This window comes from Schistocerca piceifrons, chromosome 8 (assembly GCF_021461385.2).
Source record: "Schistocerca piceifrons isolate TAMUIC-IGC-003096 chromosome 8, iqSchPice1.1, whole genome shotgun sequence".
NCBI lineage: Eukaryota > Metazoa > Arthropoda > Insecta > Orthoptera > Acrididae > Schistocerca > Schistocerca piceifrons.
The window spans coordinates 338,013,123-338,039,010 of record NC_060145.1 but is presented as its reverse complement, the minus strand read 5'-3'; the positions used below and the strand labels follow the sequence as shown (position 1 = coordinate 338,039,010).

General features: G+C 41.9%; 1 protein-coding gene across 1 annotated transcript in view; it reads right to left on the bottom strand.

The window, feature by feature from the left end:
* The window catches only part of LOC124711397 (transcription termination factor 2), a 295,179-nt gene that overhangs the window by 192,058 nt on the left and 77,233 nt on the right, over window positions 1-25,888 (bottom strand). Inside the window, exon 6 of the mRNA XM_047241451.1 lies at window positions 17,630-17,746. Coding sequence (XP_047097407.1) covers window positions 17,630-17,746 — 117 coding nt within the window. The remainder of the gene's footprint in view (window positions 1-17,629; window positions 17,747-25,888) is intronic.

Here is a 25,888-nt window from a genome sequence, read left to right as displayed (position 1 = left end):
ATCACTAGGGGTATGATAGATACTGCCTACAGGAAAATTAAAGAGACCTTTGGAGAAAAGAAAAGCACTTGCACGAATATCAAGAGCTCAGATGGAAACGCAGTTCTAAGGAAAGAAGGGAAAGCAGAAAGGTGGAGGGAGTATCTAGAGGGTCTATACAGGGGCGATATTCTTGAGGACAATATTATGGAAATGGAAGAGGACGTAGATGAAGATGAAATAGGAGATATGATACTGTGTGAAGAGTTTGACAGAGCACTGAAAGACCTAAGTCGAAACAGGGCCCTGGGGGTAGACAACATTCCATTAGAACTACTGATAGTCTTGGGAGAGCCAACCCAGACAAATCTCTACCATCTGGAGAGCAAGATGTATACGACAGTGGAAATACCCTCAGACTTCAAGAAGAATATAATAATTCCACTCCCAAAGAAAGCAGGTGTTGACAGGTGTGAAAATTACTGAACTATCAGTTTAATAAGTCACGGCTGCAAAATACTAACGCGAATTCTTTACAGACGAATGGAAAAACTGGTAGAAGCTGACCTCGAGGAGGATCAGTTTGGATGCCGTAGAAATGTTGGAACATGTGAGGCAATACTGACCCTACGACTTATCTTAGAAGATAGACTAAGGAAAGGCAAACCTACGTTTCTAGCATTTATAGACTTAGAGAAAGCTTTTGACAATGTTGATTGGAATACTCTCTTTCAAATTCTGAAGGTGGCAGGGGTAAAATATAGGAAGTGAAATGCTATTTGCAATTTGTACAGAAATCAGATGGAAGTTATAAGAGTTGAGGGGCATAAAAAGAGAAACCGTGGTTGGAAAGGGAGTGAAACAGGGTTGTAGCCTATCCCTGATGTTATTCAATCTGTATGTTGAGCAAGCAGTAAAGGAAACAAAAGGAAAATTCGGAGTAGGTATTAAAACCCATGGAGATGAAATACAAACTTTGAGGTTCGCCAATGACATTGTAATTCTGTCAGAGACAGCAAAGGAGCTGGAAGAGCAGTTGAACGGAATGGATAGTGTCTTGCAAGGAGGATAAAAGATGAACATCAACAAAAGCAAAACGAGGATAATGGAATGGAGTCGAATTATATCGGGTGACGCTGAGGGTATTAGGTTAGGAAATGAGACGCTTAAAGTAGTAAATAAGTTTTGCTATTTGGGGAGCAAAATAACTGATGATGGTCGAAGTAGAGATGATATAAAATGTAGACTGGCAATGGCAAGGAAAGCGTTTCTGAAGAAAAAAATTTGTTAACATCGAGTATAGATTTAAGTGTCAAGGAGTTGTTTCTGAAAGCATTTGTATGGAGTATAGCCATGTGTGGAAGTGAAACGTGGACGATAAATAGTTTAGACAAGAAGAGACTAGAAGCTTTTGAAATGTGGTGCAACAGAAGAATGCTGAAGATTAGATGGGTATATCACATAACTAATGAGGAGGCATTGAATAGAATTGGGGAGAAGAGATATTTGTGGCACAACTTGACTAGAAGAAGGGATCGCTTGGTAGGACATATTCTGAGGCATCAAGGGATCACCAATTAAGTATTGGAGGGCAGCGTGGAGGGTAAAAATCATAGAGGGAGCCCAAGAGATGAATACACTAAACAGATTCAGAAGGATGTAGGTTGCAGTAGGTACTGGGAGATGAAGAAGCTTGCACAGGATAGGGTAGCATGGAGAGCTGCATCATACCAGTCTTCAGACTGAAGACCACCACCACAACAACAACAACAACAACAACAACAACAACGTGTTAAATTTATTTAAATGGTACTAGACAACTTCCTTCATGGCAAATAAATAAGCATTGCAGAATGTCAGAAATAATTACAGCCAATGTTGAAAGCAACTAAGGTGTCATAGTTGAAAGCTCAACAATATGCCACATTGTGCTCTCCATTCAAACTTTCTGAGTTATAATGCAAAACCTTCATCCAGAGACTAGGAGATAGCAACAATTCAGCAAAAGCTGACTATTATCCACAATATGGAAGACAATAACAACATAAAACTTTTCGATATGGTGAAGAAATACGATTTGGCACCATATTCATTTGCATCATTCATTTCAGACTGTAACGAGAGAGAGAGAGAGAGAGAGAGAGAGAGAGAGAGAGAGAGAGAGAGAGAGAGAGAGAGAGAGGGGGGGGGGGTGGAGATGGGGGCGGGGGTGGTGATGGGGGGGGGGGGGAGAGATAATGTGGACATGTTGTTGTTGTTGTGGTCTTCAGTCCTGAGACTGGTTTGATGCAGCTCTCCATGCTACTCTATTCTGTGCAAGCTTCTTCATCTCCCAGTACCTACTGCAGCCTACATCCTTCTGAATCTGCTTAGTGTATTTATCTCTTGGTCTCCCTCTACGATTTTTACCCTCCATGCTGCCCTCCAATGCTAAATTTGTGATCCCTTAATGCCTCAAAACATGTCCTACCAACCGATCCCTTCTTCTAGTCAAGCTGTGCCACAAACTTCTCTTCTCCCCAATCCTATTCAATACCTCCTCATTAGTTACGTGATCTACCCACCTTATCTTCAGCATTCTTCTGTAGCACCACATTTCGAAAGCTTCTATTCTCTTCTTGTCCAACCTAGTTATCGTCCATGTTTCACTTCCATACATGGCTACACTCCATACAAATACTTTCAGAAACGACTTCCTGACACAAATTTCTCTTCTTCAGAAACGATTTCCTTGCCATTGCCAGTCTACATTTTATATCCTCTCTACTTCGACCATCATCAGTTATTTTACTCCCTAAATACCAAAACTCCTTTACTACTTTAAGTGTCTCATTTCCTAATCTAATTCCCTCAGCATCACCCGATTTAATTTGACTACATTCCATTACCCTCGTTTTGCTTTTGTTGATGTTCATCTTATATCCTCCTTTCAAGACACTGTCCATTCCGTTCAACTGCTCTTCCAAGTCCTTTGCTGTCTCTGACAGAATTACAATGTCATCGGCGAACCTCAAAGTTTTTACTTCTTCTCCATGAATTTTAATACCTACTCCGAATTTTTCTTTTGTTTCCTTTACTGCTTGCTCAATATACAGATTGAATAACATGGAGGGGAGGCTACAACCCTGTCTCACTCCTTTCCCAACCACTGCTTCCCTTTCATGACCCTCGACTCCTATAACTGCCATCTGATTTCTGTACAAATTGTAAATAGCCTTTCGCTCCCTGTATTTTATACCTGCCACCTTCAGAATTTGAAAGAGAGTATTCCACTTAACGTTGTCAAAAGCTTTCTCTAAGTCTACAAATGCTAGAAACATAGGTTTTCCTTTCCTCAATCTTTCTTCTAAGATAAGTCGTAGCGTCAGTATTGCCTCACGTGTTCCAACATTTCTACGGCATCCAAACTGATCTTCCCCGAGGTCAGCTTCTACCAGCTTTTCCATTCGTCTGTAAAGAATTCGCGTTAGTATTTTGCAGCTGTGACTTATTAAACTGATAGTTCGGTAATTTTCACATCTGTCGACACCTGCTTTCTTTGGGATTGGAATTATTATATTCTTCTTGAAGTCTGAGGGTATTTCGCCTGTCTCATACATCTTGCTCACCAGATGGTAGAGTTTTGTCAGGACTGGCTCTCCCAAGGCCATCAGTAGTTCTAATGGAATGTTGTCTACTCCCAGGGCCTTGTGGACATTTAAAGTGTAAATCACTGGAACAAATTAATGAGTGAGCTTTGTGTGTAATTAGTGATGGAAGTGAGAAGTGACTCTCACCGATGATAAAGAAATTTAAATCTCTCAGGTGTTTTTGAAAAAAGCTACCTTGTACTTACAACAGCAATGCCTGAATGACATGGGAAATTTTTACAAGATTTCTCAAGTGTTTAGATGCTGAGAAGTGTGCAGCAGGTCAGAAAATAGTGCTTATTGTTGAATGTAGCCCTCATCCTCAATATTAGTTTTAGAAGTGAATTAAGTTTCTGTTTTGAGATTTCTATAGAACACCACAAGAAGACACCATTTCTGAGGAATGTAAATGTTGTATTTCTTCCACCAAATTGCGTGTCATCTGCAGCCTCTGGACTAAGGCATAATTCACCCTATTAAAGCTAAATACAGAGTAGTAGTTTTGAAGAAATCAATTACATTCCTTGACAAAGGAAGCAGTGTGACTCAACATTCCAAAAGCTGTAGATATATCTGTTGCTGCCTCAATTTTTGCAATGCACCTTATTGTTTTGCAAAGGCTGGTTGTGGCACATCGGTTGCTGTAGGAGATGACATTATTCCGGAAGAGGTATGGAGCAGAACACAGATGTTCCTGAAAATGTGAAATTGTAGGATTTATTTTCTTGTGATGACAATATTTTTACTTCCATGCCCAAGACGAGTGAATGTGAGATGTGTGAAATGCTAGTGAAGAAACACTGAGGCAGCAGGTAGCAGTGACAATAATGAAGAAGAGGAGGAGCCCATTGCATGAAGTTCTGCAGCTGCTGTGCAAAGAACTGACACCATCAGGAACTACTCCTTCTCCTTTAACGTAGACAAGTCAATTCTAACAAACATCAATAAACTGAAGTGACAACTTTAGTCACAGTATGCAAAAAGGCAAAACAAGCAACTCTCAACACCTAAACATGACTAAATTTCAATTCTGGGTCACTACTTCCATGCACATAGGCTGAACCAACATTTAAAGAAAACTCCTTTCTAATGTTTTGGATACCAAGCCCAAGCATAGCTTGGGTCACAACTTTGTGTTAAAAGGATCACACCCAAGTATAGGTTGAGCTGCGATTTTCTTGACATGCGAGCCACCTATTGCTCAAAAACTTGGACTCGTTTTGCTTGAGAACAATGTAATGGCAACTCACTACCTGTCCCATGAGAGGTGCTGCCTTCCGTTGTCAATTTCTAGAATTATTTCAACAGAAACATTAGCAAATTGAACAGACACTACCATGAATCACTGAGACAACATGATCCCACTGATGTAGTTTTGTGTGTGTACTTCTTAGGTTTTGCAGTTTGCTGTAATTCTGCTACAAATACATCACATTTGTTGAGTGAGCAAGAAATTTTGGAAGCTTGATCGAAGAGATTCCTCAGTAACACACCACACACTTTCTCTTGGGAGGAGCATTATACTTTCTGTCATTATTTTAGAAGTTGTAATCTATCAAAGAACGAAAGTAAATACGAAAAATAAATCTTGGAGCTTGGTCCTTTCTTAATGTGATACATCGACCACATTTATGCCACCTTTTATAGCATTACTGGTCCGTTTTTAATGTGATACATCAACCACATTTATGCCAGTAACGCTATAAATGACAGCATTAATGGTCGATTTCTTAGGGCCAATATTCATCTAAGAGGCCAATCTCTGAAGTGTTAAGGAAAAAGTATTTGAGTCCACAGAGATTTGTTAAAAAAAGGGATTTATTGTATGTCTTAATGTCTTCAGATTGAGCACCAGCTTCATTAGCTAATGCATTACCCTCATAATGCAGACAAACAAATGGTGGCAATTCATTTGTCACAAATTTTACACTGTTAATTCACAGCTAGTCATTAAACTCATTAACACCTTTGTCTGAGCATGCTGGAATGTTTGTAATCACTTCAGTGAATTCCAGCAAATCGACATGGTCACCAGCTTCTTTACTCAATATGCACAATGGCAATGAACTCACAAATCGCTAATTGTAGATTATTCTTCCAATCTGATGACACTGAAATTCAACACCAAATTCAGCAGCAATGGTTTTCAACAGTTCTTCATTCATCCTATCTTTTTATCCACAAGCACTACCACATGACACAGTACTGTACAAACCAATCTTAACGTGTTAAGTGGCTCTGTGGCAGGATGGCAGCAGGTTGAATTTACATTTACTGATTGTCAGCCATTGTGGTCATTATTATTTTCAGGGTATTTAATACAGTACAGTTACTGTATTTTCAAAAAATATTAATAAAAATACGTGATCTGGGTAAAATGGTGATCCAAACTGATGAGGGCAAGATAAAGATTCCACTATGTCAGTGAAACCACTCACTACACAACTCTCAACATTTTTCACAAGTCACTATCCTACAACTATTCTTGCATTTCTCACTCATGGTCAATTTTACAATATCTTTAAACATGACTTCTGAGATTGAGCTGTACTCTAAGAAACTACTGGACACTTGGAACAGTACTTTTCTGTTGATGAGCTGCACTCACAGTGATGAGTTTCTACTGGTCTACAAGCAGAAGTAAATAGAAAAACATAAACATATTCCATGTAGTTTCCACCTCATAGAAAACACAAACTGAGTTAAAACCTACCGCCACAATAGATTTAGTAACAATGTTGTCGTTGTGGACTTCAGTCCTGAGACTGGTTTGATGCTGCTCTCCATGCTACTCTATTCTGTGCAAGCTTCTTCATCTCCCAGTACCTACTGCAGCCTACATCCTTCTGAATCTGCTTAGTGTATTCATCTTTTGGTCTCCCTCTACAATTTTTACCCTCCACGCTGCCCTCCAGTACTAAATTGGTGATCCCTTGATGCCTCAGAACATGTCCCACCAACCGATCCCTTCTTCTAGTCAAGTTGTACCACAAACTTCTCTTCTCCCCAATCCTATTCAATACCTCCTCATTAGTTATGTGATCTACCCATCTAATCTTCAGCATTCTTCTGTAGCACCACATTTCGAAAGCTTCTATTCTCTTCTTGTCTAAACTATTTATCGTCCACGTTTCACTTCCATATATGGCTACACTCCATACAAATACTTTCAGAAATGACTTCCTGACACTTAAATCAATACTCGATGTTAACAAATTTCTCTTCTTCAGAAACGCTTTCCTTGCCATTGCCAGTCTACATTTTATATCCTCTCTACTTCGACCATCATCAGTTATTTTGCTCCCCAAATAGCAAAACTCCTTTACTACTTTAAGTGTCTCATTTCCTAATCTAATTCCCTCAGCATCATCACCCGATATAATTCGACTACATTCCATTATCCTCGTTTTGCTTTTGTTGATATTCATCTTATACCCTCCTTTCAAGACACTGTCCATTCCGTTCAACTGCTCTTCCAAGTCCTTTGCTGTCTCTGACAGAATTACAATGTCATCGGCGAACCTCAAAGTTTTTACTTCTTCTCCATGGATTTTAATGCCTACTCCGAACTTTTCTTTTGTTTCCTTTACTGCTTGCTCAATATACAGATTGAATAACATGGAGGGGAGGCTACAACCCGGTCTCACTCCTTTCCCAACCACTGCTTCCCTTTCATGACCCTCTACTCTTATAACTGCCATCTGGTTTCTGTACAAATTGTAAATAGCCTTTCGCTCCCTGTATTTTACCCCTCCCACCTTCAGAATTTGAAAGAGAGTATTCCAGTCAACATTGTCAAAAGCTTTCTGTAAGTCTACAAATGCTAGAAACGTAGGTTTTCCTTTCCTCAACCTTTCTTCTAAGATATGTCGTAGCGTCAGCATTGCCTCACGTGTTCCAACATTTCTACGGCATCCAAACTGATCTTCCCCGAGGTCAGCTTCTACCAGTTTTTCCATTCGTCTGTGAAGAATTCGCGTTAGTATTTTGCAGCTGTGACTTATTAAACTGATAGTTCAGTAATTTTCACATCTGTCAACACCTGCTTTATTTGGGATTAGAATTATTATATTCTTCTTGAAGTCTGGGGGAATTTCGCCTGTGTCATACATCTTGCTCACCAGATGGTAGAGTTTTGTCAGGACTGGCTCTCCCAAGGCCATCAGTAGTTCTAATGGAATGTTGTCTACACCCGGGGCCTTGTTTCGACTTAGGTCTTTCAGTGCTCTGTCAAACTCTTCACGCAGTATTGTATCTCCCATTTCATCTGCATCTACATCCTCTTCCATTTCCATGATATTGTCCTCAAGAACATCGCCCCTGTATAGACCATCTATATACTCCCTCCACCTTTCTGCTTTCCCTTCTTTCCTTAGAACTGCGTTTCCATCTGAGCTCTTGATATTCATGCAAGTGGTTCTCCTTTCTCCACAGGTCTCCTTAATTTTCCTGTAGGCAGTATCTATCTTACCCCTCGTGAGATAGGCCTCTACATCCTTACATCCGTCTTCTAGCCATCCCTGCTTAGCCACTTTGCACTTCCTGTCGATCTCATTTTTGAGATGTTTGTATTCCTTTTTGCTTGCTTCACTTACTGTATTTTTGTATTTTCTCCTTTCATCAATTAAATTCAGTATCTCTTCTGTTACCCAAGGATTTCTACTAGCCCTCGTCTTTTTACCTACTTGATCCTCTGCTGCCTTCACTCTTACATTCCTCAAAGCTACCCATTCTTCTTCTACTGTATTACTTTCCCCCATTCCTGTCAATTGTTCCCTTATGCTCTCCCTGAAACTCTGTACAACCTCTGGTTCTTTCAGTTTATCCAGGTCCCATCTCCTTAAATTCCCACCTTTTTGCAGTTTCTTCAGTTTTAATCTACAGTTCATAACCAGTAGATTGTGGTCTGAGTCTACATCTGCCCCTGGAAATGTCTTACAATTTAAAACCTGGTTCCTAAATCTCTGTCTTAACATTATATAATCTATCTGAAACCTGTCAGTATCTCCAGGCTTCTTCCATGTATACAACCTTCTTTCATGATTCTTGAACCAAGTGTTAGCTATGATTAAGTTATGCTCTGTGCAAAATTCTACCAGGCGGCTTCCTCTTTCATTTCTTACCCCCAGTCCATATTCACCTACTACGTTTCCTTCTCTTCCTTTTCCTACTGTCGAATTCCAGTCACCCATGACTATTAAATTTTCGTCTCCCTTCACTACCTGAATAATTTCTTTTATCAGATCATACATTTCTTCAATTTCTTCATCATCTGCAGAGCTAGTTGGCATATAAACTTGTACTACTGTAGTAGGCATGGGCTTCGTGTCTATCTTGGCCACAATAATGCGTTCACTATGCTGTTTGTAGTAGTTTACCCACACTCCTATTTTTTTATTCATTATTAAACCTACTCCTGCATTACCCCTATTTGATTTTGTATTTATAACCCTGTATTCACCTGACCAAAAGTCTTGTTCCTCCTGCCACCGAACTTCACTAATCCCCACTATATCTAACGTTAACCTATCCATTTCCCCTTTTTAAATTTTCTAACCTAACTGCCCGATTAAGGGATCTGACATTCCACGCTCCGATCCGTAGAACACCAGTTTTCTTTCTCCTGATATCGACGTCCTCCAGAGTAGTCCCCGCCCGGAGATCCGAATGGGGGACTATTTTACCTCCGGAATATTTTACCCAAGAGGACGCCATCATCATTAAATCATACAGTAAAGCTGCATGCCCTCAGGAAAAATTACGGCTGTAGTTTCCCCTTGCTTTCAGCCGTTCGCAGTACCAGCGCAGCAAAGCCGTTTTGGTTAGTGTTACAAGGCCAGATCAGTCAATCATCCAGACTGTTGCCCCTGCAACTGCTGAAAAGGCTGCTGCCCCTCTTCAGGAACCACACATTTGTCTGGTCTCTCAACAGATACCCCTCCGTTGTGGTTGCACCTACGGTACGGCAATCTGTGTCGTTGAGGCACGCAAGCCTCCCCACCAACGGCAAGGTCCATGGTTAGTAACAATATGAAACAGAAATTGTTTGAAAAAGACGTGTAATGTCAAATTAGTACAGACAATAAAGGAACAATGACTTTTGTGGGAACACAAGAACACCACCTTCAATCAGTAAAACACATTAAATAGAACAGGTTATATACGAGGGCAGTTCAATAAGTAATGCAACACATTTTTTTTCTGAAACAGGGGTTGTTTTATTCAGCATTAAAATACACCAGGTTATTCCCCAATCTTTTAGCTACACAACAGTATTTTTCAACGTAATCTCCATTCAATGCTACGGCCTTATGCCACCTTGAAATGAGGGCCTGTATGCCTGCACGGTACCATTCCACTGGTCGATGCCGGAGCCAACGTCATACTGCATCAATAACTTCTTCATCATCCGCGTAGTGCCTCCCACGGATTGCGTCCTTCATTGGGCCAAATATATGGAAATCCGACGGTGCGAGATCGAGGCTGTAGGGTGCATGAGGAAGAACAGTCCACTGAAGTTTTGTGAGCTCCTCTCGGGTGCGAAGACTTGTGTGAGGTCTCGCGTTGTCATGAAGAAGGAGAAGTTCGTTCAGATTTTTGTGCCTACGAACACGCTGAAGTCGTTTCTTCAATTTATGAAGAGTAGCACAATACACTTCAGAGTTGATCGTTTGACCATGGGGAAGGACATCGAACAGAATAACCCCTTCAGCGTCCCTGAAGACTGTAACCATGACTTTACCGGCTGAGGGTATGGCTTTAAACTTTTTCTTGGTAGGGGAGTGGGTGTGGCGCCACTCCATTGATTGCCGTTTTGTTTCAGGTTCGAAGTGATGAACCCATGTTTCATCGCCTGTAACAATCTTTGACAAGAAATTGTCACCCTCAGCCACATGAAGAGCAAGCAATTCCGCACAGATGGTTCTCCTTTGCTCTTTATGGTGTTCGGTTAGACAACGAGGGACCCAGCGGGAACAAACCTTTGAATATCCCAACTGGTGAACAATTGTGACAGCACTACCAACAGAGATGTCAAGTTGAGCACTGAGTTGTTTGATGGTGATCCGTCGATCATCTCGAACGTGTGTGTTCGCACGCTCCGCCATTGCAGGAGTCACAGCTGTGCACGGCCGGCCCGCACGCGGGAGATCAGACAGTCTTGCTTGACCTTGCGGCGATGATGACACACGCTTTGCCCAACGACTCACCGTGCTTTTGTCCACTGCCAGATCACCGTAGACATTCTGCAAGCACCTATGAATATCTGAGATGCCCTGGTTTTCCGCCAAAAGAAACTCGATCACTGCCCGTTGTTTGCAACGCACATCCGTTACAGACGCCATTTTAACAGCTCCGTACAGCGCTGCCACCTGTCGGAAGTCAATGAAACTATACGAGATGAAGCGGGAATGTTTGAAAACATTTTACAAGATATTTCCGGTTTTTTCAACCAAAATTGGCTGAGAAAAAAAATGTGTTGCATTACTTATTGAACTGCCCTCGTATTTATTGATTAGAGAATTGAATTAATATATATGTATTCTCTCCCTGTTTTCATGCTGCAAGTCACTTTTGTGAGCAGGGGTATTACCTGAAGAAAGAGGATTTTCTACTTTTTGCAAATTGAGATCTTTTTACAAGTTTTTTTTTTTTTTTTTTTTTTTTTTTTTTTCATCCAACAATACCAGAAAAGAACCTTCAACATCGCAGCGCGTCAGCAATCATTGATTAATATATTAAAAAACTAAAAACCTGCCTCGATTGCAAAAAAAGCACCTAGTGTTAAGTGTTAACCCAGGTTTCAGCGTAGATAGCTACACCTTCTTCAGAACAACAATAAAACCCACAAGTGTCTAAGAAGACTTGGCTCTTTTCAGAATAACATCTAAGTATCTACTTGTCTTCTTAGGCACCTGTGGGTTTTATTGTTGTTCTGAAGAGGGTCTAGTTATCTACGCCGAAACCTGGGTTAACACTTAACACTAGGTGCTTTTTTCACAATCAAGGCGGGTTTTTAGTTTTTTAATAAAATACCAGAAAACTTATATAGAATTTAATATTTAATGATTTTTTCTGTGAGATAAGCAACAACAATCTCACTTTCATATCTGGAAAAACTAACAAGTTTTTCAGTTAAAAATATTGTCTTTGCCATTTTTGATGCAACATTATCAGCCTGCATAGATTGCTTTAATTGCTAATTTGTTTTTGGTGTGATATTTCCTTCACTGTACGAAATCAGAACATGAAACAACTTCCTTTTTGAGATTATATTTGCTGCACACAGGTCTAACTTTATATTGTCGCAGAAGAAGCTGAGAAGCACAGTTGCCATAGAGAAGTGGTTATGGTACTAGACTGTTGCATCAAGGGTCGTGAGCTCAAAACTCACCTGAACAGTACAATATTAATTTCTATATTCGGTTGAAGCACATTCTAGAAGTATCCACAAATGGCAAGAATCATTATACTGGAATGTTCTGTAGCTGTATATATATATACCGTATGTGTTCTGGCCGGAGGCAGTTCGCTCCGCACTCTTGTATGTGCAAGTGCTAAATAAAACTTTGTTAAATGAAGTTAGTGTTCGTCATTCATCTAATTACACCACCTTCTTCTACGTGACATTATTCTGGTGGGACACTGAGTATTGGAACTTGTGATACTGCACATTATCGATGACACAGTGGCTCCAATCAGGCTATGACAAAGCCGCCATTTAAGTCGCAAGAAACCCGAGTTCAAGACATATTCAACAGATCCCTATCTATTGGAGACAGAAGAAGAAGAAGAAGAAGAGGACATTACAATTACAGCAACTGTGCGTCACCACATGAGGCATCCTTCTGGGTTCTCTAATGACGATGGCTAAGATCCAAACAAGTGACTGAAAGTATATGAGCATATAGCCAAATTTAACAAATGGGATAACACCGTATGTTTGGCTAACGTATTTTTCCACTTGGAGGGCACTGTCAAGGAATGGTATGAGAAGAACAAGGAGAAGTTCACAAGCTGGAAAGTATTCCAGGAAGAACTGCGCAAGTATTTCAGCGACACACATGACGACAGAAATGCAAGGCTGAAGATAAATTAAAAGTGCAGGGCACAGCGTCCAGGAGAAACTACAGCATCCTACATTCAAGACGTCTTTGCGCTGTGTAAAATAGTGGATCCTAGAATGAAGGAGAAAGATAAGGTTGCACATCTCATGAAGGGTGTTGCTGAGGACATGTATCAAGCCCTACTCCTGAAGGAGCTTTCGACAGCAAACGACTTCATAAAATGGTGCCAGCATATCGAGACAATGTATCAAAAAAGAATTACACGCAAGATGTTTGAACGGCTCCCAAATGCCGTATCGATGTCTGTGACGGAGGAAGAAACTGATTTCACAAGTATTCTTCACCAGATAGTGAGAGAGGAAGTTCAGAAGGCATTTGGATTGCATGATGAGCAAAAAACCATGATGCTTCAAGAGGTCATAAGGGAGGAAATGGAACAGACATTGAACCCAATCTCTCGTCCTTCATTTCCCTTTAAAATGGTAAGAATGTCGAGACCCACGCGAAGTTATGTTCCTACAATGCTGCATGAGGAACCTGCTGTTTGGGTAAGAAGGAAGACTGACGTCTGGAGGACCCAGGACAACCAACCAGTATGTTTCCACTGCAGACAACCGGGACATGTGGTGCGCTATTGTTGAGAAAGGTGGCGGATATTTGATGACGCCCGTGCCAGAAGACAGCAGACCGATCTTAGCCGACGCCAACTCTGGGACAACAAATATGAACGAGAAGATGCGGGTGCAGGACAACATCGCCGCAAGCTGCAGGACAACATCGCCGCAAGCTAGCCGCTGGAGAGGACGCTCCCCAACGCGCCAATCAAGGTCTCCATCGCCATTTAGAAGCTCCAGCAGATCACCTAGCCGCCACAACCTGGAAAACTAAAGGGTGCAACCCTCCTTGGAGGTGAAGCCGCCGAAGAGAAAAATCCTCTGCCGTCGATCACTACCAAAATGATAGGAAACTACGTCAATATCCTCATGGGTGGCCGACCCGCCCAAGCTCTTGTGGACTTTGGAGCATCATATTCAGTCATTTCAGAGAAGTACTGTCGCCAGTTGCAGAAAACCGTATTCGTCAACAACAAAACATCTCTGCTGAAGGTGGCTAATGGGAAATATGTAAAACCTACAGGAAGATGTGTCATTCGTGTGGGTATAAGTGACCATACACAGCCCTTAGAATTCATTGTCTGACAAGAGTGTCTTCATGACGTCATTCTTGGATGGGACTTTTTGAAAGCTTCTCAGGCAATTATAGATTGTGGTCGCTCGAAGATTATGCTAGACGAGATGAGATACTGTGGACAGGAAGATGGGCATCCGAGTGTGTGGAGACTGTGTGTGCTGGAAGAAGTGATCGTTCCTGCAGTCAGCACTAGAAAGGTAACTGTCATGTGTCATGCCATGCATCAATCCATGGATCTTGTAGTAGAATGTAAGAGAAGCATACCACTGAAGAATAACTTGGTCACCCCAACCTCTGTTGTCTCGTTTATGAATGGATTCAATGAATTGTGGATAGTTAACTGTTGCAGAGAACCACAGATTCTTCCAAGACGCATATGCGTAGCAAACGCTGAGCCATTAATTGCAGAACAGCTGAACATCATAGAAGCCTCCCATGCCAAGTCTGTGGGCGAAATTAGCGCTACCACTACGAGACAAGATCTTCCAGCTCGACTATCACCAGATCTCACTAAGGAACAACAGAAGAAGCTACTTGCCATCCTTCAGGAGTTCTCTGAATGCTTCCATCCACAGGTGAAGAGCAAATTAGACAAATCGACGGTGAAGCACCGGATTAACACTGGAGACCATCAACCAATAGCCAAAGAGCATACCGCGTGTTGGCAATGGAATGTCAAATAATTCGTGACAAGGTAGAGAAAATGATGAAGAATGACACCATTCAGCCGTCGCAGAGCCCATGGTTGTCACCAGTGGTTCTCATCACGAAGAAGGATGGCAGTTGGTGCTTTTGTGTTGATTATAGGAAGCTTAATAAGATAACTAAAAAGGACGTTTACCCTTTTCCATGAACAGACGATACACTAGATCGTCTGAAGGGGCCTAAGTTTTTCTCATGTACTCAGGATACTGGCAAATCGAAGTAGATGAGGCTTATCATGAGAAAACTGCATTCATCACCCCTGAGGGCCTGTATGAGTTTAAGGTAATGCCACTTGGTTTGTGTAATGCACCAGCAACTTTTGAACGGATGATGGATAATCTTCTAAGGCACCTGAAGTGGACGATGTGTCTTTGTTATTTAGATGACATTATAGTGTTCTCAGAGACATTTTTTGAACATATAAAAAGACTGAGGGCCATTCTTAAGTGTCTCCAACAAGGCGGACTGAAACTTAATCCAAGAAAGTGTCTCTTTGGAACAAAAGAAATCAAAATACTTGGACACCTTGTGTCGAACAAAGGTGTGTGGCCCGACCGAGAAAAGGTGAGATCTATAACGGAATTTCCTATTCCTAAAAGTATTAGAGATGTGAAAAGCTTCCTCGGATTATGTTCTTATTACCATCGTTTTATCAAAGACTTTTGTATCACAGCCAGGCTACTCCAAGAGTTGTTAAAAACTGATGCTAAATTTATCTGGGGTGGTGCTCAACAAGATTCTTTCGATGTGCTCCAAAAAGCTCTGAAGATTGACCCTGTATGCGGTCTGTATGATGAAAGAGCACCTACAGAACTACACACAGATGCCAGTGGGTATGGGATCAATGCTGTTCTGGTGCAAATTTCAGATGGAAAAGAGAAGGTTATAGCCTATGCTTCTAGGATACTTACAAAAGACGAGAGAAACTACTCAACTACAGAAAGAGAATGTCTTTCTGTGATCTGGGCCATGTGCAAATTTCAACACTATCTCTGTGGAAGGCCATTCACAGTTGTTACAGACCATCATTCACTTTGTTAGTTGAAAGCTCTTAAAGATCCAACAGGACGACTCGCCAAGTAGGCACTATGTCTCCAAGAGTATGACATCACCATAGTGTACGGAAGTGGAAGAGAACACCAAGATGCTGACTGTCTCTCAAGAAACCTTGTGCAAGACCATCAAGATTTTGATGAAGATAGTGACTGCCTTGCTGCACTCCAGGATCTCTCCACTGAGCAGAAGAACGAGGCCAAGATATCTTAAATTATGTTTGCCTTAAATTGGTCAGAGGATGTGAAAGGACAATTTAAGGTAGTTAATGGATTACTTTGCAAGAAAAACTTTGATCCATTTGGAAAGAGGTGGCTAGCTGTGCTTAGATGTTCTACAGAAATTCCATGACACACCTGAGGCCGGACATTTAGGATTTATTAAGACATACGATAGGATCCGAAAGAGATTTTTCTGGTCAGGTTTATTTAGGAGTGCCCGTCACTAGGTGTCACACTGTCGAGAGTGCCAGAGAAGAAAGGTAGTTCCTCAGAAACCACCTGGCAGACTCGTACCAATTCCACCAGCCGAAACGCCTTTCCAGCGCGTTGGGATTGACCTCCTTGGACGATTTCCAACAACTGTTAGAGGAAATATATGGATTATTGTTGGCACTGATTATCTGACACACTATGGCATTACAAAAGCCATGTAAACAACTGAAGCATTCGTGGTAGCCCAAGCCATTGTAGAAGACACTGTAGTAAAACACAATGCCCCAAGGTCGTTAATTACAGATCGAGGGAAAGCTTTTCAATTGAATCTTGTGACAGAGAGAAACCGTCGGTGCAACATCAGTCATCACATGATGACTGCCTACCATCTGCAAACTAACAAGCTTACTGAACATCTTAATAAGGCCTTGACAGAAATGCTATCAATGTTGAATGTTGAGCAGAGCAACTGAGATGAAATACTTCCTTTTGTGACATTTGCCTACAACACCGCAAAACAAGACACCACAGGATTTATGCCATTTTTCCTGGTGCATGGGCGTGAGGCAACAATGACGAGGAACACTTTCCATTACATCCTGATGACATAGACGATGACTACATCGGCCAGGTGTTAACCAAAGCTGAGGAAGCTCGGCAGTTAGCTCAACTCCGCACACTGCAGGCTCAAGAAAATGATCGCTGAAGGTATTACACGAGCCACTGCCCTGTTGTCTACCAGCCTGATGACCTCGTCTAGATCTTCACTCCTGTTTGGAAGGTTGGTCTCTATGAGAAGCTTCACAGGCACTACCTTGGGTGTTATAAAGTTGTAAGACAGTTGTCTGATGTTACTTATGAAGTTGAAGATTTTGACCCTGACACAAAATGACGAAAGATCAGAGATATGGTCCACATCCCTCGAATGAAGCCCTATAAGGATATCCTGAAACCCAGGATGAATTTGAAGCTTGAGCTACAAGCAACAAGTGGAAAGGTGACAAAGAGCATAGCAGCAAGCGAAGTTCTAAGAAGATCACCAACAGGGCGAACATCAGTCATCAGGAGTCAGGGTACGCAGGACCGATGACTTGTTCCCAGACTAGGAGGACATAGCACCGAGACGCTGTTCTCTTAAGGAAGGAGCAATCTTGCAGAAAAGGTGAGCAGCACAATCGCCATAGTGTAGTAGATTGTTGCATCAAGGGTCATAATTTCACAACTCACCTGAACTGTAAAATTTTAATTTCTATATTCGGTTCAAGTGCACTGTAGAAGTATCCACAAATGACAAGAATCATTGTACTAACAACTCTGCTGTCTAAGGATCTACTTGTGTAAGTACATGAAAATAAATGTAGGAAGCTGTGTTCTCTGATTGTAATAAGAAAGTGAATACTGGGAAATTAATGCCCACAAAGTATTTCAGCTTATTACTGTTGCAATAAATACTATAAGCCATGGTATTTGCTAACATATAATCTGTTTTAACAATAACTGCCATAAATTCCACATTAGCCATAAAATCATTGTTTCTATACTTCAACGTGTTCCACAACAGAAAATCACCAACCTTTTGTTCCAGTCATGGAATTGAAATTCTTTGGTTCTAGAGGTCTCATATTGCCCACATCATGAAGCTCCTTTCCCCACTCTTGTTTAATTTTGTCCTTAGCTGATATCACTACAGCTGTAAAAGATTTACCAGAATAACACATATGGTTAACTGAAAATTATCGTTTGATAAATGCTGAGCATGTTACAATATTTTAAGAAATTCCAAAGTATTTAACATAATTTTAAATTAATTTTAAAAACATATCAACAGTCTACCTAATCTCATCTTTAACATTGGATTTGGCACAAAACATACTACAGGCTTGAATGGGCATTACTTACTTAAAGTAAGTGAGACAATAAATACTAATTTCACTAAGTTTTACTGATTTTTATTAAGAACATACTTTTTAAAAGAGATGCGGATCCGTAGGTAGAGTTCAGAACCTGAAAGTATGAATACCACATCCTTTCTAAAAAGTCGCATCTACTACTAAAGAGAGAAAACTTAAATTTTTCAATTAAGTGTAACAGAATAAATTTAAAAAAATTATAGAATCTGGTAGAGGAATTCATTAAAAATAAAACATTTTTTCAAAATATTAAAATATAAGGTATATGACTGGATTATCATTTTTGCAAAATGTGGGCTTAAATACCTCCCCCCCCCCCCCCCCCCCTCCATCCTCCCCAGTTAGGTGTTAAGTAACATTTGCTCAATGAATGTGTTTGAATGTATCAGTGTACAGACAAATGCCCTCCCAATATTTACCCAGTTTCTGCAAAAATGGTACTAACTGATGTTTGCAAAGTGACCTGAAAACCTCAACTCCTGTATTCAGTTCGAACAGTGGGGTAAATGGTCATCAGTCAACAGAGCTCTGCTTGGAGATTGTAATAACCACTACCATTTCACTGAAGCAATGTTGAAAAATGGGAATTGAAGGCAGCAAAGATGTAAGCAGGTATGTGTTACTTTGCTGATTGTTCTTGTGCCTCCTGCTAGGCTGGAGTAATGTAATATGCGTGCATCTGCAAAATTGGTTAGAACTGCCAAACCATTTTGGCTTAGGGTCTCTTTTCCGTTTCTTTGTTTATCCCTATGGAGTTCAGTTCTTTTTGCAATTTATCAGTTCTAAATTATGGAAATAATGACAGAGCTCTTTAGGGAGCAGAAACCTGTGGCTCTTTCAGCCACTGGTTAGTCAGCCCACAGACCTGCTTTTCTTTTGGGAGGGATCAAATATGGATGACAATTGTTTTCAATGAGCAACTGCCAATTTTGCAGAGCCTAGCTGCACAAGTAGCTGTTGCTCAACATTCTACAACTACACAGCGTCACCAAGTTGCAGCAAGACAGCGTATTCAACATCGTGTCACGGCATGTTGGATGAAAAAGTTTGGTGGCCTGTACTGAATCCAAATATTTCTTTAATTTTTGTTTCGTGGTATTGTGTGTTAAGTGAAGACTGAGTTGGGGTTTTAGCATAAATTTTATAATGAAGTTTTGGTGACTGTTAACTGGGGAAGAGTAGTTGTAAACTTGTTACTGTTTTAACTGCATGCCAATATTAACTACAAAGAGGGAAGAAATACTAAAAGCTATGTCTAAGCTAAATACTACAAGGGGACAATTAGAACAAAGAAATGCCAAACTTAAAGAATTATGGCACTGATTTAAACACCAAATTAAATACAGCTAATGATAAGCTAGGACAAACCAATATTAATTTAGATACTCAGTGCAATAAGTTCAAGAAGGCTGCTGTTGGCAGAACTGATGAATTAAGTGCTAATCTAGATACAACAAATGCTAAACTAGACTAACAAGTTAATAACTTACAAGAACACATTAGTGATTCACATCAGAAAGGGCTTGAAATAGATAAGAAAATATCCAAACTGCGATTCATTATATTAAGTTTAAAAGGGACACTGCATTTTGAAATAGATAAAGGAAGTGATTTAGTAAGAAACAAAGTAAATGAACAATTTAGAGACGTGAATATACATATAATATAGGTTTAGAAGTTTTCTGAGCAAGAATTTACAGATGTACACACACAAAATTTACAAACTCTACAGCAAGACTTAACATTTTAGAACAGACTAAGGATTCTAAAGATGCTGCAGTCAGGTAGATTCCCCTTTTGCAACATTGGAGGAACATGTTGACTAAACAACAGGTTCAGGAAAAGACTGAGACATCTATTAGCAAATGTCATTTGTCAAATGAGACAGAGCCACCAGAATTACATCAACTTTGGGAAGAATTAGGAAAAGCTAAGGACAAGATTAAGAGAAAAAAATGGAATTAAAAATTTGGGTTCCCAATGGTATTAACAGAAAAAATTTGTACAGAAAATTAGGCCAATTTCAATAAGCAATTTCCAAAGTTTAACCCAGAAAGGGATGTATACACACTATATTCTAAGTTTATTTTCCAAGTTACTACTACTATAAAGATATATTTTGTCCTTAGTTACTTAGAGGGAGATGCCACTTAGTAGGGGACAGCACACACTAAGCAATTCACTCCTGGGAATGACTTCCACGAAATATTTGAAAAGTATTGGTAAACGAGTGCCCAAGAGAAGTTAGGACTTGGGTTGTTCGACCCTTGTTATTATAACAGCTGTGGTACTTATAAGAAATATACTGAATGGTATACAACTAAGCAAAATTCCATTGAGGAAAGCCATTTAATGACAGCGTTAGTCCACTGACTGCCATATTAGGTGAAAAAGAATATGCGGCATCACTAAAGGACATACATAAACGAGTTATTAACATTTATAGATGGACTAGATACATTAAACAAGGAAGAAGGTGACTACACCCAAGATGAAAACTCACGATCAGATATTTACGAAAATCGCTATCCACCCTGGTTTCGAAGGAAAAGTGAAACATAATGCTGTAAAGTTAAGAAACAGAATAATAATAGGATGGCTAATCAAGTGTAAAGAATGACAGCAGTCAGTCATAGAATACAAAGTTTATTGCAGATCTACATTTAGAGTATAACATAGCAATCATCAGTGCATTGCCAGAAGAGTCATATACACTTAATCATGTCAGAGCATAAAACACGTGAAATTGACGACAACATTTATATTGCAGAAACAAAACATTTTGTTTCTGGCATGTATCCTAGCACGATAACTAGCAATTAAAGAAACAAATTGAAAATTAAACATAGCTACCAGTTACAGTTAATGCACTGACTTTCAACAAAAACTTTCTAGTAGTACTTACCTTAAACCTAATAGGTTTAACTTTTACAAGCTTCCAGAGCCAGTGGCTCCTCCTCCTGGCAGAAGAATTGAAGGGGAAGGAAGAGGGGTGAAGGAAAATGACTAGAGAAGTTTAGGAAAAAGGGATACAGTTCAGAAAAGCCACCCAGAACCCCGGGTCAGGGGAGACTTACCAGACGGGATGAGAAGGAAAGACTGATTGTTGGTGGCTGCACCGGACGATATTGGAAAACCTGAGAGCTTAACAGTGGAAGACTGGGTAGTATACAAGACAGAGATTACTACTAGAACATCATGCACAAATTAATAAGAGTGAAAAGCTAAGTGCATTGTATGTAACAGAGGTGGGACAGCAAAAAATAGACAAGTCAGGAAATGACAGGTTTAGAAAACTGAAATTGAATGAAGAAAGCAGTAGTTACTGTGAACAAATACTGAGGCAGATGAAATTAATGTAAATTAAGGGCAGGTGTGTGGTGAGAACCAAGAACATGTTGTAGTGCTAGTTCCCACCTGTGGAGTTATGAAAAAACAGTGTCTGGGGGAAGAAACCAAAGGATTGTGTGGCGAAACAGGCACCGAGGTCATGACTGTCATTTTGTAGAGCATGCTCTGCAACAGGATATTGTGTATTGCCGATATACGCCCCTATGCCTATGCCAATTCATCCTGACTGATAACTAGGTGTTAGTCATGCCAATGTAAAAGGTCAAACAGTGGTTACATAACAGCTTGTATGTGACGTCATTTCACTGGTGGCTCTCCCTTCGATAGTATGTGTTTGCGGTCACGAGCTGAAACAGGTGGTGGGCAGACCCTGTGCTCCTTCTGCACCTATCTCCCTACCCTATGGCTCCTTCCCCTGTGACCATCCCTGCTGCAAGACTTAAACCCTCCTATGACCACCTATTTCAGCCCTGCAACTGGTAAAACATTTACTAGCAAAGGGAAAGCCACCTGTGGAACAACAAATCATGAATCAACACTTATGTAAACACTGTTCACCCTTTTACATTGGCGTGTCTACCATCGGCTTATCAGGCAGGATGAATGGGCATAGACAGAGGGTGTATAATGGCAACACACAATATCCTGTTGCAGAGCATGCTCTACATGACAGTCATGACTTCAGTGCCTGTTCCACCACACACGTCATCTGGATTCTTCCCCCACACGCCAGTCTCTCAGAACTCCACAGGTGGGAATGTGCTGCAACATGTCCTTGGTTCTTGCCTCCCACCTGACCTTAATTTATGTTAATTCCTTCCTTCTTAACAATTATTCGCAGTAACTACTGCTTTCTTCACTCCATCTAGGTTTCTACATATGTCAATTCCTGACCTGTCTATTTTTCACCATCGCCCCCTTCCATCTCTATTACAAACGATGCACTTCAATTTCTCACTCTTATTAACTCATGCACAATGTTTTAGTAGTAATGTCTGTCTTGTACACTACCCTGACTTCCACCGTTAAGCTCTCAGGTTTTCAAATCTCATTCAGTGTAGTCCCCCATCCCGTCTGGTAAGTCTCCCCTGATCCAGTTGGTTGGTTGGTTTGAGGTATAAAGGAACAGAACTACAAGGTCATCAGTCCCTTGTTCCTGACACAAACAAGGCTCAGGGTAAAACAACTCCCAAAGTACGGTTTGGAAAGTAAAAGGGGGAAAAGAAATGTGGAACCACACCTAAAGGGAAACAAATGGCATGAAGAAAAAACAGGGAAAACATAGACCATAAGGAAAAGTATAAAAAGGCATTAAAACTATAGCGCAAATGGTCTGGGCTGGCTGATAACAAGAATAAAAGAGGATGAGCCAGCCACTCTGCAACACTTTGAAATGTTCACCACAAAAGGTAAGGCGAGATTAACACATGTAGGGAAAAAACGAACACAAATAAGAATACCAAGACGAACGAATGCAAACAAAGGGTGACAGAGTTAAAAGGGAGGGAGGGTGGAGGCCACAGAAAGAAGGCCAAATGTCCGCCCTTAGATGGTATGATAAAAAAACCCCCTCATGAATAAAACGTAAGACTAAATCTGCCGTTGAGGCATTGTCACCCAACACCAAAGGTAGGGTGCTGGGAAGATTAAAAGTCCGCTGTAGATCAGCCAAAAAATGGGCAGTCAAACAAGATGTGCACAACAGTCAGAAGGGAGCCACAGTGACATCGAGGTGGATCCTCACGAAGGAGAAGGTAGCCATGTGTTAGCCATGTATGGCCAATGCAGAGCTGACAAAGGACAACTGATTCACTGCGAGTGGCTCGCATGGAGGACTGCCACACATTCGTCGTCTCCTTGATAGCACGGAGTTTACGTGGTGTGCTCAGCGTGCACCATTCAGTGCCCCAAATCGTAAAAACTTTGCGGCGCAAGACTGCTCACAAACCGGTCTCTGGGAGGCCAGTCTCTAGAGATGGTTTACTGGGGGCCTGTTTGGCCAGGCGGTTAGCATGTTCATTGCCCGGTATCCCGACATGGCCTGGGGTCCAAATAAAGGTCACTGAGCGGCCACTAGAGCAGAGGGCATAAAGAGACTCCTGGATCAACAGTACCGAAGGATGCCTAGGGAAACACTGGTCAAAAGCTTGTAGGCTGCTTAAGGAGTCACTACAAATGATGATGGACTCACCAGAGCAGGAGCGGATATGTTCAAGAGTGCAATAGATGGCAACCAGCTCTGCAGAAGGAGCATTGTTCCATATGGGCAACGTGAGCGTAAGCAAAGCCAACAAGACCGTCGACCAACGATCCATCTGTGTAGATTATTTCTGAGCCCCCACACTCGCCAAGAACAGAGAGAAAATTTCGGCGGAAGACCTCAGGTGGGACTGAGCCTTTGGGGCCAAGCAATAGGTCCAGCCGAAGCTGTGGCCGAGGCATGGACCATGGAGGTGTACGGAAACGGGTCTGCAGGGAAGGCAGTAGGGGGGAAGCATCAAGGTCATGAAGAAGTGACCGGACACAGACAGCAAAGGGATTCCCAGTTCTGGACCGCCGTTGCGGGAGATGAACCACCGTGTTGGGGAAAAGAAGACGGTAATTTGGGTGGCGATGTGAACTATGTACGTGGCTGGTATAGTTTGCGAGTAATATTTGCTGCCAGAGCCGCAATGGAGGGACGCCAGCTTCTACAAGGAGGCTGTTCATGGGGGTAGGTTGAAAGCCTCCCGTAGCGATGTGAACTCCACAGTGGTGGACAGCGTCTAGTAGCCTCAGTGCAGAAGGGGCGGCTGAACCATACACCAGGCTACCATAATCAACACAGGACTGCACAACGGCTTGGTACAGCCGCAGTAGCGTACAACTATCAGCACCCAAGTTGGTGTGGGTCATTCATCGAATAAGATGTCGCCAGCACTTGTCTTTAAGCTGACAAATATGGGGAAGCCAACTTAACTGGGCATCGAAAACCAGTCCCAGAAAGCACTAAGTCTCCACTAAATCTAGTAGTTGGTCATCGGGGTAAAGTTCTGGATGGGGGTGGACGGTGCGACGACGACAGAAGTACATCACACAAGTTTTGGCAGCCGAAAATTGGAAGCCGTGATTGAGGGCCCATCACTGCGGCTTCCATATAGCTCCCTGCAGACGGCGTTCAGCCGCAACAGTAGAAGAGGAGCAGAATGAAATACAAAAATCGTCAGTGTATAGGAGGGGAGAGACTGACGATCCTACTGCTAGTGCAAGATCATTGACGGAAATTAAAAAGCGTGGGACGCTCAGGGCAGAGCCCTGCAGGACTCCATTCTCTTGTGTATGGGGTGCACTATGGGAAGCACCAACGCGAACTCTGAAAGTGCGGTATGATAAAAAGTTCCGTATAAATATCGGGAGTGGGCTCCGAAGACCCCACTCATGCAGAATAGTGAAAATGTGGTGTGGCCAAGTAGTTATCGCAGGCCTTCGTGAGATTGAAAAAGACGGTGATGAGGTGTTGTGGCCAGGAAAAGGCTGACCGAATGGCAGACTCCAGGTACACCAAGTTGTCGGTGGAGGAGTGTCCTCGGCTAAAACTGCCCTGGGATGGAACCAGGAGGTCCCGAGACTCAAGGAGCCAACACAACTGCCGGCTCACCATACGTTCCAACAGCTTGCACAGGACATTGGTGAGGCTGATGGAGCGATAGCTGTCAACATCTAGTGGGTTCTTCCCAGGCTTTAGCACCAGAATGATGACACTTTCCTGCCACTGCAATGGGAATTCGCCATTGCTCCAAACGCGGTTGAAGACAGCCAGGAGGCAACGTTGGGAATCCAGTGACAGATGTTTCAGCATTTGCAAACGGATGTGATCTGGGTCAGGGGATGTGTCAGGATAGTCGGCAAGGGCACTAAGGAATTCCCACTCACCAAAAGGAGCGTTTTAAGGCTCAGGATGGTGTGGAGCAAAAGAGAGGCAGTGTCCTCCACCCTCTGTTTGAGGAGACGAAAGGAGGGATGGTAATTCGTCGACGCAGAGATGTTCTGCAATTACGTCGGGATTGCCGGATACAGCTCCATTTGTGGAAATGCCAGGTACTGCTGCTGGGTTCTGGTAGCCATAAAGTCGGTGGAGCTTGGTCCAAACCTGAGAGGGGGAGGTTCCTGTTCCAATGGTGGAGACATAGTGTTCCCAACACCCCTGCCTCTTTGGTTTGATGAAAAGGCGAGCCTGTGCTTGGAGCCGTTTGAAGGCAATGAGGTTCTCCAGGGTGGGGTGGCTATTATGTCGTTGGTGGGGCCACCTATGGTCTCTAATGGCCGCAGCGATTTCAGGTGACCACCTAGGTACTGACTTCCGTCGGCAGCAACTGGAGGATTGAGGGATTGCTGATTCAGATGTGGCAACAATGATATTAGTGACGGTATGGATCACTTCATCGATGGCGGCATGCGATGGATATACTATGTTAGTAGCGGATGTAAATGTGCTCCAGTCAGAATTGGGAAGAACCCACCTGGGCAGGCGTCGAGATGAGGGATACTGTGGTAGGGACACGAAAAGTGGAAAGTGGTCACTACCACACAAG